The sequence below is a fragment of the Alexandromys fortis genome, unplaced genomic scaffold (genome assembly GCF_014885135.2).
Source record: "Alexandromys fortis isolate MF-2015 unplaced genomic scaffold, M_Fortis_MF-2015_v1.1 scaffold_3, whole genome shotgun sequence".
Lineage (NCBI taxonomy): Eukaryota > Metazoa > Chordata > Mammalia > Rodentia > Cricetidae > Alexandromys > Alexandromys fortis.
The window spans coordinates 8,586,018-8,600,590 of record NW_026067909.1 but is presented as its reverse complement, the minus strand read 5'-3'; the positions used below and the strand labels follow the sequence as shown (position 1 = coordinate 8,600,590).

The 14,573-nt window shown below is 47.3% G+C and overlaps 2 protein-coding genes across 6 annotated transcripts in view; one reads left to right on the top strand and one right to left on the bottom strand.

The window, feature by feature from the left end:
- Positions 1–438: 438 nt before the first annotated feature.
- Znf511 (zinc finger protein 511) lies at positions 439–4,691 on the bottom strand. Of its 2 annotated transcripts, none has more exons than XM_050136788.1 (6): positions 4,539–4,691; positions 4,226–4,299; positions 3,747–3,948; positions 3,526–3,650; positions 1,498–1,617; positions 439–795 (listed from the first exon to the last, which is right to left on the bottom strand). In XM_050136788.1, exons 1-6 carry the CDS (start codon positions 4,689–4,691, stop codon positions 717–719), a joined length of 753 nt encoding a protein of 250 aa, XP_049992745.1. In that variant the 3' UTR covers positions 439–716. The 2 variants fall into 2 exon arrangements, with proteins under 2 accessions (XP_049992745.1, XP_049992746.1); XM_050136789.1 differs by having other exon boundaries at positions 3,585–3,650; positions 3,757–3,948.
- The window catches only part of Tubgcp2 (tubulin gamma complex component 2), a 24,055-nt gene continuing 14,134 nt past the window's right edge, over positions 4,653–14,573 (top strand). Inside the window, exons 1-5 of one of the 4 annotated variants that reach the window (XM_050136780.1) lie at positions 4,653–4,798; positions 8,660–8,843; positions 10,129–10,257; positions 11,149–11,325; positions 12,387–12,546. In XM_050136780.1, the coding sequence (XP_049992737.1) occupies positions 8,694–8,843; positions 10,129–10,257; positions 11,149–11,325; positions 12,387–12,546 (616 nt within the window). In that variant the 5' untranslated portion in view covers positions 4,653–4,798; positions 8,660–8,693. The other 3 variants (XM_050136781.1, XM_050136779.1, XM_050136783.1) reach the window with 3 other exon arrangements.

The window sequence follows — 14,573 nt, the reverse complement described above, 5'->3', positions numbered from 1 at the left end:
GGGCTTGTTACAGGTGTGTTTATGGGTAAATAGATCAGGGTTTTGGTAAAGATGGTTCTCCTGTGTTTGACTTTCTCAAGCTTCTGGTTGGTATCTTTGGGTAAGACCAGTACCCCTCCCTGTGAGCTCTCATTATCTACTCCACATCTGCTCCACCATCTCTGCAGTGTGTGCCCAAAATCCCTCCCAGGGTTTCTTCCTGCTCCCTTCCAGTAGGGTTTAACTGGCTGAGCAGGGCACAAGGAACAACAAGAATGTCTCTTAGAGCATAAGGATCCTGGATTCCCCTGTGGCTGTGCTGGACCCCTCCTTCATAGCTTCTGTGGGATGCAGGCTCTGTATGAATATCTCTAAAACTTTGTGTTGAAAGCGGAATAATCATGGCTCACAATAATTCCCTTTTCTGTCTGGCTCAAGAACACAGGAAGAACAGAGATGAACAGTGAAAAATTTTATTTTGTATGTTTAATAGTGACATTCTTCGAGTAGCCCCCACGAAGCAGGTAGGTGGTTTCTCCATCTCATTCCTTCAGTGTGTCCTGGTTATTTCTAGAATCTGCAGATTCTGGGTTTCGACACACTGGCTGCTTCATGTGATCACGTAAGAAAATAAGGAGGTGGCAAGGGTCCAGCTCAGGGCAGCTATCCAGAAGCAAGAGAAAGGCCCTGGCACACCACTCCCTGAAAGTCTGTCTGGCTTTTCTTGCCAGGATCCATCAGTGCTGTTTGTTTCTTTTTTTAGTGCTTTTAAATCCTCTGGCTGCACCCTGGCCAAAACAGACAGTGGAGGGTATTCTGAAAGAGAAAAACGGTCATATCAAACAAAGGCATCATCTCTAACAACACACAGTTTCTCTGTACTTCCTTCACATTTGTATTCTGGAATGTTCTCCTTTTGCTCTGTGAACACTCAGGAAATGGAGTCTGTCCTCTTGGGCCCTAGGATCAGCCCCTGGTCTCAGGCTTGCTTCCTGTGGGATATCTTCTTGGTACCAATGTGCATTTGCTTAGAAGAACGTAGCCAGCAAGGTCGGCTCCCGCTGAGGCCCCTATGGCATTGGTTTCCTGTTATCTCCATTTCTGAAACCCAATCACCACGGGCAGGCAGGGTACTCACAGGCCAAGGCCCAAACAACTATAGAAGATGGCTGCTGGGAGGCAACTGAGGGACACACATGTCCATCTTCCACCAGTTTGGTTTCTGGGGCCACCCCGCCACCCCCTACTGTTCAAAAACTTCCCAAAATAATAGTTGAAGTTTATGTGAGTGTAATCTGTGACAGACAGTCTGCCAGGCAAACACGGGAGAAGCAGAGACGACAGTGAAAGGATGGGGATGGGGGGTGGAGGGGTGCCTGCATGTGGGGCTCCAGGGTCCAAAGGAGGGTAACTAGAAACTTCAGGTTGTCACCTGCCATGAAGCCCATCTTTCTGCCCAGCGTCACCCACTCTCAAGTCTAGGGTCATTAACACACACAGAAGGATGTACACACTGACCTGTGACTGTAGGTCCGCCTGCAGGGAGGTGGGGCAGCAGGTTCAGAGGAGATTTCCATGGCGTCACTGTCATCTTTCAGGGCTCTGGCTGGTGGCTCTGCTGCAGCTGGCATGGCTGGGCTGTAGAGGAAAAGCAGTGAGCAGCATCTGTACCTGGTTCCCTAGTACTAAAGTTGCAAGGAAGACACTATTTATTATTTCCCCTGCGATTCTTTTTGTAAACTATTTTGGCACATTCTAAGATTACAATTAAATTTTCAAATTATTGGAAAAAGAATGTTTTATGGCATCATCACTGGTCATGCATTCATATAACGAAGTCTGATAATTTATAAATTTAAAAATAATGATTCTTCATCCCTCCCCTTTTTAAAGACAGCTGGGGCCAGGTGCAGTAGTGTATTCTTTAATCCCAGCACTGGGAAGGGACAGAGATGGGTAATCTTTGTGAGCTCTAGAGGCTACTCAGGTCTACAAAGTGAGTTCCGGGTGAGCCAGAGCTACAGCGTATACATAGTGAGACACCTGCCTCACCCAGACCCAAAAGAAAAGAAAAAAAGACAGCTGACCAGGAACTTGTTATGCAGACCAGGCTGCCCTCAAATGCACAGATCTGCCTGCCTCTGCTTCCCAAGTTCTGGGATTAGAGACATGAACCACCATGCTCAGTCCCTACTAGTAACTTTAAGATTTTTTTATTTTTGTATTTTTCTCTTCAGTGCAACATATGTGTGGATGTCTAGGGGCCAGAAGAGGGCACTGGATCCCTTGGAGCTGAAATTACAAGCAGTTGCGAGCCATCTGATATGGGTATTGTGGACAGAACTCTACTACTGAGCTGTATTCCCAGTTCCCAGGTGTCTTTCCACAAGGAAGAGAGTTACTAAATGAACTCGATAACGTGGATTCTTGCCCCTGCTATCCACAAGCTAATCCAGCACCACAGACGCAGAGGAATGATGAGGTCTCAGATTCGCATGGGGCATTCCACAAGGCAATAGGCTCTCAAGTTATTTTACACAGAAAGGTACGCTATTTGAACAAAACAGACTTCAACTCACGAAGTTTTTATTTATTTATTATGTGTGCTTATGTGTGTATACCCATGTGTGTGGTGCATGCGTGTGTGTGTGTAGGACAGAGGCCAACCTCGGGTGTCATTCCTCAGCAGCCGTTTACCTTATTTTTTTTGAGACCAGGGTTTCTCACTGGGACCTGGAGCTCACGGATTAGGCTAGGCTAGCTGGCCTAACCCCAGAGACCTCTGTCTCCACTTCCCTGGTGCTAGCATTATATGTGTACACCACCATGCTTGGCTTTTTTTAGGTGACAGGGAAAGAACCTCAAGCTTACGCACTTCACCGAATGAGCTGTCTCCCCATGCCCAAGCTATGTAATGATGAGAGTTCACTGAAAGGGTCCTCCCACCCCCACTCCGCCTTATAGGGTTTCTCTGTAGCTTTGGAGCCTGTCAGGAACTAGCTAGACCAAGCTGGCCTTGAACTCACAGAGATCCTAGACAGAGTGCTAGGATTCAAGGCGTGCACCACCACCACCTGACTCAAAAAGAATCATTTTTTTAGAGGAAGCAAAGAAGCATTACACTAAGAGTTATTCCGGGAGTTAACTTTCCCCAGAGCAGTGTAAACAGTCATGGTAACAGACAGCTTTGTGGATAAGTTTTTAAAAGTCAGCAGAGAGAAAAAAAAAAATGAAAACAAAACAAAACTAGGAGTTCCATGGGAGAAGTGTGAAAGGTGCATGCACTGGGACAGTCCCCAAATGCCCTTGTTGGTAGATTCAGAGGGGCACGCAGGGCACAGACCAGTACAAGCACCCGCTAGTACCACTCCCTCTGCTCCCAGCCAGGAATTGCCCTCCTGTCTCCATTGACATATAACCCAAGCATACTAACTCACTGCGCTCAGAGTTCCAGATACCTGTGTATGAAAACGAAGTCAAATTTAACTACAGTGTCTGTTCCCTGGCTCAAGACTGGGGACAGTCACAACTGGTTCCCTCACGTACCCTCTGTTTGTCTTGGGCTTATCAAATCGGAAATCCGCAGGGTACAAGTGGAGCCTCACCATGTGATCCTTCCGGTCTTGGCTGGTCTTGAACTTCTCTGGGCAGCCTTCCACCAAGCACTGGTACTACAAAAGACAAGGTGGCACTTCCACTCTCACCCTGCTACAATGGTTCCAATCCCAGGAACCACTGTAGCCACGCTGAGTGTAGCCAACACCCACCATGTCTTGCCTCTGGGCCAGGATCTGGAACAGAGAGTCGTGCCATTCCAGGATGTGGACATCCAACAAATGCCCAGAGGGGAAGGCCCGGCTGCAGAGGGAGCAGGTGTTTCCATGTAGCATGTGATAGTGGTGTTGGTAGTCCTCTAGCGCAGCGAACACTTGGCAGCAGCCAGCCACCTGACAGGTGAACTCGGGCACCCTGGGAAAGGAGGCATGTCACTTGGAAGGATGCCCCCACCCCAGGCAGGAATTCCAGGGGGATTTGAGCTTCCTGTGCCACCCCAAGCCTTACTAATAGACTAGGGGAGGGACGACCCAGCCAAGCCATGCGTGAGTGTGGGCAGGGTGGCGCTAAGCCAATAGTACTCAGGGTGTGAGCTGGGAGGGGTCCGATTCCTAGCCTGTGTGCGGACGGGAGAGGAGGAACCAGGGTAGCACTAGCAAGCAGAGAAAGGCCTCGAAGCCAAGCTGCTCACATGGACTTCTCCGGCGTCTCGGACACTTGCGTGAGCATGTCCTGCAAGTAGAGGTGCCGCTGCACGTCCCCATCCTACAGAAGACAGGCGCCAAAAGCCATGGGTGGACCTGGGCCCCGAAGCCCCGCCCTGCAGCTTTGAACCACGCCCCAACCTATAGAGTTGTATCCAGCCCCTAAGACCTGCCCACAGGTCCCACCCACACAGACAAGCTCCGCCCAGAACAGCCCCGCCCACAGCCACAGTCCTGCCCCTTCGGCCCCGCCCTGTGTGTCGGGGGCTCAGGAAACCTTCCGCCCAGGTTTTCACGCACCTCAAAGAATTCGTGATCCCGCGGGAAGTGCACGGGGCGCGGTGTGAACCGGAAGGGCGCCGCCCCAGCTGCAGGGTTCCGCTCCACCGGCAGCGGCTCGGCCGCCCCGGGCGCCCCGGCTAGGCGGGAATATAGCGAAGGGGGAAGCAACATCTCCACGGTTGCCGCAGCCCTTCGGCCACCGTCGGCGGGGCGGGAACGGACGTGACGTTTATTAAGTTCCTGTGGCGACCCTGCGGGGCGGGACGCGGCGCGGGGAGGTGAGTGAGGACTGGGTCTGGGTTGTGGCGGGAACCGGTCGGGGCGGGGCTGGAGTCGCACGCCGGGACCCGGTACGCGAACCGGACTAGCCTGCAGTGGTAAGAGTCTGATTCTCTTGGGCGTCCGCCGCCGACAGTTCCTACTGCTTGCCCGGGCCTGCCCCACAGCTCCACGGTGCGACAGTCTCTGGCTGTTTCTGTCCCCTCCAGGCGTCCCGCTGGAGGAGGCAGCGGCCGTGGGAAGTTCACGATTTAATGTGACCCCTCTCTCCTGAGAGCCCCGTGGTGACTGCGGAACTGACTTGCCTGTCTTCTGGAGTGAAGGAGTCAGCCCCCCGCCCCCCTTCAGTAGAGACTACGAGGGAAGAAACCCTAACCTAAATAAGAAGGCGATTGAGATGTGCAGCTGACACGTTCGGGGCTTTAACTTTCCTCCTTTCCTAAAATACGGCCGAGCAGGGCTTACCTGTAAGAAGGTATTATCGTGGAAGAAGATAAAGAAGCTTAAAAGCTCCTAGCTTTCTCAACCCGCCTGCCTGCCTACCTTCTCTCTCTCCTTCCCTCCCTCTCTCCTTCCCTCTCTCTCTTGATTTTTGGTTTGGTTACACAGGGTTTCTCTGTGTAACACCCTGGTTGTCTTGGAAATCACTTTGTAGATCAAATTGGTCTTGAACTCAGAGAGGTTCGCCTGCCTCTGCCAGCCTGCTTTCACGTACACTTCAGGACCATTTGCTCTAAAGGCGGCACCACCCACAGTGATCTGGGCCCTCTCCCATTAATCATTAGCTGTCAGTCAAAGAAATAAATGCCCCACAGGCTTGCTTACAGGCCAGTCTGGTGGAGACAGTTCCTCAGTTGAGATTTTGTCTTCCTAGATAGGTCTTGGTTTGTGTCAAGTTGACAAAAACAAAACAAAACAAAAAAAATGACCAGCACAGACAGGCTGGTTTGTACTATTATCCAGGAGCCTCTAGTGGTCCTCAATCTTCCTAATGCCTGCGACCCTTTAATACAGTTCCTCGTGTTATGGCTTCTTTAATACAGTTCCTCGTGTTATGGCGAACCCACCAATCATAAAATTATTTCATTGCTCTTCGTAACTTTTGCTACTGTTATAAATATCTGGTACGCAGGAGGTCTGATCTGTGGCCCCTGTGAAAGGATTGTGGGGTCTCGACCCACAGGTTGAGAATCGCTGCTCGAGATTCCCCTTTTCTCGCCTCTTCTACCTCCACCCCAAGTCCATTTTTGTCATTGTCCACTGAAAGAATGCACCTGCCTTGCTCATAATTGGTTGCGCCAGACTTTGCTAAGTAAGTTGTGTTCAGTCCAGTGCATGTGTGGTGACTGAGAGCGGTAGGAACCAAGGAGGGTGAGATGGTCCAGTGGGCTGTTAAGGGTTAATCAGACTTCTCTACAGTTGTATCTTTCAACTGTGACCTTGTCTTCATGTATGTAAGGATGTCAATTTTGTTGATGTTCCTATCTGTGTCCCTTGCCCACTAACTGCCAAGAGTTTAGATATGTCTCCTGGGGCATATCTAAAGCCTTAAAGGAAACTACTGTTTAGAGATGAGAGAAGCCTTTATTTTTTCTGGAATTACGTATAAATCAGGAAGCACGGCAGGCTCCTTAGATTAATACATAAAAGTGGGGATATCCGAGGATTTACACATTTACTTGGATAGGATATTAAACAAGTATCTGTGTAGATGATCTTTCCATGTGGTCAGGTCTGTGTGTTGGCGGCTCACCTTCGTTGCCGTCTAGCATGTTGCAGGACAGCCTTCAGGCCTGGGAAACCACATGGTACTGCTGAATTTGGAGAGAGTATATGTGGGGGAAGTTTGGGGTTTTGTGTTCTGCTTGCCGGGTAGCTTAAAGCAACTCTTTTGAGACCTACCAATATTTAAAAAAAATATTCCTTGAACGTTTTATTTTTAGTTTCGTATGTATGGGTGTTTTGTCTGCATTTTTATCTGTGCACCATGTGCATGCAGTGCCAGTGTCAGACCTCCTGGAATAGAATTACAGATGGTTTTGAACTACCGTGTGGGAGTTGGGAACTGAACCCAGGTCCACTGCAGGAGCAGCCAGATGCTCTTAACTGCTGAACTGTGTATCCAGCCCTAAGGGACCTGTCATTTAAAATACTGCCAGTGTCTTAGTATCTCTCTAAAACCAAACAATGTCCACGTTACTTAGTAAGCATAACCAGTTTGCAGATAACAGCAAACATGTTGAGGCAGCATTGGTTTTATTTAATCTCCATAGCAACTCTGGGTAGTTCTGTTACTCCCTCTTCTTGTGAGAAACATGCAAGAGGCTAGCTAGCATTTTGTCACATCTTGTTTTAGTTCTTGGAGACACCTATTTTGACCATCGGTGGAGGTTGAACTAAGAAACTGCTTTCTTTTACACGGGTTTACAGTGTGAAACTCTGAAGGTAGAGATCCAAGATGGCACTGTTTGTACATTGGCATACTGTGGGAGTGTGTGCTGAGTGCCCTTGGCACTGCTTAACTCAAGGCTTGTCTCAGTTGGAGATGTTAGCATTGCAGTTCTTAACTTCTGAGTTACAACACCTTTGAGAATTTACAAGAATGCTCAGAAAATTCACAGGTCTGAATAGGAAAGTCTCATCTCCAAGCATAACTTCACTAATGTTTGTGGATCTCAAATTAAGAATCCTATAAAAGTTTATTACCATGTTCCTATAATATCATCAAGTTTATTAGGCTTAATTTTGAATCTGTAGCTAGTGTCTGTTTTCCTTAATGTTCTTTATTAGTGCTTCTGATACTGACTAGCTCAGCCATCGGTAGAAGAGTGGAAGACCCCATGTTGTCAGCTATTGGTACCAGGATATTGGTACATCTGTTACCACTAGGACATTATAAACAGTCTCCACATGGTCAGCTACTTTCCCCTGGAATGATGGGATAGATGGGATGAAGTCACCAGCTCTTTCCTAACCTGTGGAAATTCACATGCCGTCTTCTCTGTTGCGCTGTGACATCGGATATACAGTTCTGTTTGATTTTGAGACAAGTTTTTGCTGTGCATTTCAGACTAGCTTTGACTGTGATCTTTCTGCCTCCCCTCTCAAGTTCTGGGGTTACAGCCTCTAAAGTCGCTTTGATCTCCACCACTTTGGCCATTGTCTCTACCCTAATACTGCTGGCCTAGAACATCAGGAAAGCTAGAATATGTGGAAATCTTACCTACCTAAAATATCTTTGTATGTTGCCAGGACTGGGCCAGAAAAGGAAACATTGAAGGCTTTAGAGTGCAAAAAAAGGATGCTAGACTTAAACCTTACAGTTTAGGGTTTAAGAACTGGGTATGCCCTCATGAGTGGGAAGTTTTAATACATCAGGGCAGAGACAGTAACATAGGCCTGTGCCAGCGCCTCAAAGGGCAGGATCTTTGTGTCTGCCCAGCCAGGGCCTGAAAAACTGAGACAAAACAGCAGATCTGCCTCCTGCAGGCAGGCCCATGGTCACATGAGGATGGCTGGACCAGGAAACGAGAACAGGCTTGTGGGGCCCATTTCTGTGATTTACCCCGGACAGCTGGCTCCTTTAATGGTGGTGTGAGCTGGAAAACAACTGGAGGCTCTGTCAATAGGGGCATGACACAGGTGAATGCAGTGACAATGGCTGGCAGATCTCAGTAGCATTTTGATACATCCGACTGTTAGGAACAGGGAGAAGCTCATGATTGACATAATCTTGGCAATGATTTTACTGTCAAAAGCTTGAATCAGTCAAAAGACATTTTAGGTTTTAATTTTGGAAGCCAAAGTAGCCAATCTTGTTTAGGTTTCAATTTTATGAACAGCTTTCTTTCTGCCTTCAGGAGAATATTGCTATGTTGGTGTCTCAGATAAACTATGAGTGAATTTCGGATTCACCGTGATGTCAATGAGCTGCTCAGTCTGCTGCGCATCCATGGTGGGGGCGGGGCTGAGGTCTACATTGACCTGCTGCAGAAGAACCGGACACCATATGTTACAACCACAGTCTCTGCCCACAGTGCCAAGGTGAGTACCTGTTCCTGATACAGTACCACAGCAGTGGGGGCCTGAAGGTGCAGCCACGGGTGTGGACACCCAGCCTAGGGCCATGGGGATGGGCTGTCCCTGGTAGCCACAGCATGGCTAGTACTGGGCCAACAGCACCCGGTGGATGCTTCCTTTGAACCTGGCATTCACTGTGCTCTGCTGGTCTTCAGGTTCCTGACAGTAGCTCCTGTTATTGTATCCCGTTATATAAATGAATTAGCGGGTGTCCAGAGAGAGAGTGAACTCTCACTTACACAGCCCTCCTCTGTTCTGAGGAGGAGACTTAATATATGTAAAAATTACTGGGTGGGAAAAGGAAAGCTACTGGTATTAATCACGTTGAAATTTCTTTCAGTTTTTTTTTTATTTGTTTGTCTTTTCTTTTTATCTCTTTCTTTGTGTAGCCTTTGCTGATCTGAAACTCACTGTGTAGGTAGTACAACAGGCTGGCCTTGAACTCAGATCTGTCTGGGATTAAAGGTGTGTACCACACCACACCTGGCTCAATTATTTCTTTTTTAAAGAATTCATAATTCAATAATGCATCTTTAATAAAAGATACTTTTGAATTTGAAATCTACTATGTTTTTAAACCTAAAAACATAGACACTAGAGAGCCGGCTCAGTGGTTAAGAACACTTGCAGCTCTTGCAGAGGACCTGATTCAGTTTCCATTTCCCCACATGGTGGCTCATAGCCATCTGTAACTCCAGTTCCAGAGGCTTCAATGCCCTTTCTGACTCTGTGGACACTACATGCACATGGTGCAGAGATGTACATGTAAGCAAAACATTCAGATGCATAATAAAGTAAATCTTTTGAAAGTTAAAATAAAGTAGACTTTGTGAGGCTTCACTTATTTAACCAGTGTAATGAAGGCATCGGTACAGGCAGATGGATTGAGCAGAGCATGGCTCAGGAAACGCACACTCATTTGGTTTGTTGCCCGATCGTTAAACATTGCTGAGTGAAACGTCCCTAAATTGGTACAGACAGTAAGTTCAAGAGGCAGCAAGTGTCAGAGAATGCATGAGCTTGAAGAAGAGTTGTGAGTGCTCCTAGGCCGTGGAGCAGAAGACAGGAGAAACCATAAAAGAAGGGTGGCTGGATTTGGTGGACCATTGACATTAATCTGTTTGTTTCAGAGATGTGATTGTTTAGCTCACCTAATTCAGCTGTGGTTTATTTGTGTTTCTTTTTTAAGATTTTTTTAAAAATATTTGATTTGTTACTGTCATTAATTTACTTCTGCTTGTGATTTGAGGTTAAAATTGCAGAGTTTTCTCGTACTCCTGAGGACTTTTTAAAGAAATATGATGAACTGAAGTCTAAAAATACAAGGAACCTTGACCCGCTGGTGTACCTGTTATCAAAGCTCACAGAAGACAAAGAGGTGAGCTTCCTGCCTCATCTGCATCACCACACCTGCTTTGGGGACATTGGAAACACCCCACAGTGTCTCCACAGAGTCCTCAAGCAGCCTGGGGTGCAGGTTAAACCTCTCCTGCACACCCTGTCCCTGCTCTTACTGACTGGCAGCTGTACCTCATGAAGGCAACACTTTGAAGGCATGTGTTTGGTGAAATGTTAGCCTCTCCATACTGAAAGAATACCTGTAAAATTAAAGGGAAGTGGATGTATTAGCTCATGGCTTCAGTCCCCATTATTTTTGGGCCCAAGTTGAGGCAGAATATCAGAGAGTAGCCTGGTAGAGAGGTGACAGAGCTGCTGGCAACTGGAAAGCAGAAGAGATGGACTAACAGGCATGAAGAGTTCAGTTTGTGTTATCAGTGAGTTAATTCACTGATAAGGTTAGAGTCTTCATGAACCAACTCTCTTTCAATAACATCACCAGCTGGGGACCAAGCCTTTAACATGTGAACCTTTGGGGAAGGCATTTTATATTCAAACTACAGCAGTGAATCATAATAACGCAGGAAACATGGATGTAGTAGCATGAGGTGTGCATATTTGCTTTTCTCTGATGCTGTGCTGCATGTGTCATGTGTCAGTCTGGAGCCAGAGAGTAGTGTGTTGAGCCCGGCTCTCCATCCATGCACAGGTGAGTACCAAGCACGAGGACAGACCGGGAAAGTGGTACTGCAGCCTGGGTGCTGTAAGTAGACTGTAGTAGAACATTTGTCCATTGGAGGTAAAATTATGAATTGACTGTCAAAGAAGACTGTAGGCTTTCTGTCCCCTGTTGCTTTGGTGACGTGACAGGTGGTAGAACACTGTGAGCTTTTGTGGCCCGGTGTAACTGGATGGTTTTATGTGTTTGCAGACACTGCAGTATTTACAACAAAATGCAAAGGAAAGAGCTGAGCTCGCAGCTAATGCTGCCACCAGCGGCAGCACCAGCTTCAGCATTCCTGTTGCAGCCTCTAAGATGTCCACACAGGAGCTAGAAGAGCTGAGGAACCAGTTTGGGGGTGTGGCTACAGGCTCCACACTGCAGCAGGTACCATATCTACCGTCGTCCACAGGGTGCTAGCTGGGCAGATATTTCTATTCCTAGTAAAGAAAAATAATCTGCCTTAAGTGAGGCTAAGGCTGATTGTGCTCTACAGTCATAATTCTGACCCATAAGAATAAACAGTGCGGTGAGGGTCTGACCACGTCCACCTGCCGTGCATCTGAGCCAGCACCAGTCGTGATTCCTACTGGAATTTGTGACAGTTTCTAACACAATAGCATTTTTAAATCACCAGTTATTTCCTCTAAGTTATGTTCTCCTGTTGTAATTGCTGCTGCTTAGATTTATCCTGCCTCACACTGGCCTTTTTGTGAGTTTCGAGAGTCGTAGCCACCACATGCCTGCATTTGAGACCCTCAGACCCCTCTTCACAGCCCCAGCTCTGTATAGTGCCCCAGCCTCTCCACTGTTTGCTGAGCACAGAGGACACCGCAAAACCTTTTAGGTATATCCCTGTACCATAGCACTCATACCTCTCACGTTGTGTGACCTATAAGTATGCAGAGCTAAGTCGGTGCTTTCAAAAGTTGCCAAGCATTGTTAGCCTCTGGTTGTAGTCTCCCCGGAAGGCCAGTGCTCTGTGCGTGGCCTAGAATCTAGCCGTTGTGATGGGCTTTCTCCATATGGCAAGGATGTATGTCAGTTGCTAATTCCTGTCTTATTTCAGCAAGTGGCATTAGATCTAGTCACTGCTAAGAAAATTGATTTTGGCTCTTCCTGCTTTGTGTCCTGATCTGACACAGCTCTGAGGTAAAATGCAGACATTCCTCCATGGCCCCCATGGTTCTCATAGCTGGTGCCCTGGTGCCTGTGGGCTCCTTGCTGGACAGAGGGACCTTCAGAGGGCCTGGCTTTCTTGTTCCTAGGCCCAGATGTTGTGATGGGCAGATAGAAATATGTCGCCTTTTTAAGTAAGATCAAATGTCCTATGTGCTGAAACGATGGACTTTTTCTATGCAAAAGGTGTGTTAATTTCTGTAGATATCTTAGTTTTGTTTGCACTATGGTATATTTTTGTTTTTGTCTTTTTAAAATGTCCTTACTAGTCTCTGGAACTTACAAGAAAGATGCTTCGAGACAAACAGAACAAAAAAAATTCAGGCCAGCCCCTTCCGGTCTTCCCAGCATGGGTATATGAGAGGCCAACACTGGCTGGAGATTTCCTGATTGGTTCGGGCTTAAGCTCAGACACGGCTTTGCCTATAGGTATGTGATGGATTTCTTCCTGACACATGAGAACTTCTCCCTGCTTGCATGTGCTTCAGCAGACTGGGGAACTATGGGTGTCATGCTGAAGCCCAGAGGACTTGAAGTGGTTGTTGTGCGTTCCTCCTGCCAGACCTTTGGGACAGTCCGAAGCTGGTCTCCCAGGCTGTGCACAGATGAGCAGACCAGGAGGACGCAGTTTTCTGAAGAGATTTGTGATTACTAGAGTCCATCAAATATTAGTACTGTGTTTACAAAGGCCTTAGAAGTTGTGTCTGCTTGACAGCACACTGTTTCAGGGCAGGTTCTTGGAATGTGAGATGTGTGTGATGCATGCTATGGGCTGCACGCAATCCACAGTGTTTTTTTGTACATTCGTGTAGTATACATATGGTATCCTACCCCTTTGATGGCAGCCCCAATTCAGGAGGAACATGGGGTGGTATGCCTTGCCACAGCTTATGAGTTCTGGGTAGTGTAGGTGTGTTAGTCAGAGGTCTACTGTCACCTTTAGAAATACCTTACAGGACTGTTAGACAAATTGAGTGTTTTTCCTGTCCCTAAGCAGACATATTCTGCTACAAGTTAATGGGAAGGTAGAGACAGCTGGCTTATGTCATGGACTTCTTGTTTGCAGTGTTGGTATTTACGTAATTGTCACCTGTCCCATCACCTGGTAGAGGTAACTGCTCTCCTGTCTATACACGGACCGTGTGGTCAGCATAGTCATTGTCTTTGGTGGAGCCTCAACCTTAGACCTTCTCTTTCTGCAGCCTGAGGGTGTAATTGGTGTTCTGCATACTGTGTGTCCTCAGGACTCATTCCTATGGGATGCCACTCTCTTCAGCAATGCAATACTTAGCATCATGAATCAACATTTCTCCAATTGTCCCAGCTTTGTGCCCTTCCACCTGCTCTTTCCAGTAAGCTCCCCTGTCTTCTCACGTTGCCTCTGCTCCTTGACGTTTAGTCCTGGACCCACTTCCTTTATCTCCCCTTTCCAAGTGGCTAGGTAAACTTTGTCACCTATTGCTGCTCTGCTGCTGTACCTACCACCCCCCAGTGGCTTCCTTACACCTAGAACTGTTGAACATTTTCAGTAAGTTTGACTAAGCAACTAGTTTTCTGTTTTATTACTTTAATCCAAGTAGCTATGGCATTATGCAGGGGCATGAATCTGACAACTCATCTCCCTCCTCTTTCTGTAGCTCCTGTACTTCCTGTAAACATAGCTAGAGCCTACTTTCAGTGCAAGGCCTGAGTCTTGGGTCAGCCTGTCCAGTGACAACCCTAGTGCCCGCCCCCATAGAAACCCTGACAGTTTGTCCAGGCTGGCCCCTTCTGGCCCTTGAGCTCCATTTTTCACTCAAGCCCCACATACCAGCCAAGTTTGCTAACTCAGGGTGTTTGCACATTGTGTTCCCCAGCTCCTTCAGAGCTCAGCCTGAAGATCTGGCAGTATTTGCCTATCGTTATTTGTCCTGCCTTGGTTAGGAGTGGGACTCTGTGCTCATTTTCCTTTCAGTGCTGGGACCCGGTCTTATTTAAAACTACAGGTCTTGTGCGTGCCACCGTAGTCTCCGTGAGTCCATGTGTGCATCGGTCCTGCTGTGTCTTGAAGACATTGTTTAATTGGCTTCTTTTTAATAGTGATGATCTCTTTAGAAACCATGCCTACCTTAGCTCCAGTCTTACATGGGCTTTTCTGAGTAGTCTTTATGCTTTGCATTTTATTTTATTTTAGGCTCCCAATTCTCACTATAAAACCAATCTAAAAGAAGTCTGGGGGCTAAAAGGAGAGATGACTCAAAGGTTAAGAACACTGACTGCTCTTCCACAGGTCCTGAGTTCCAGGACCACGTGATGGCTCACAACAATCTATAATGAGATCTGGTGCCCTCTTCTGGCATTCAGGCAGAACACTATATAATAAATAAATAAACAAATAAATAAGTCTTTTTTTAAAAAAAAAGTGGGGGGGGGGCTGGAATAAACATGTCATATCCTGAAGGAATGACTGCCTCAGA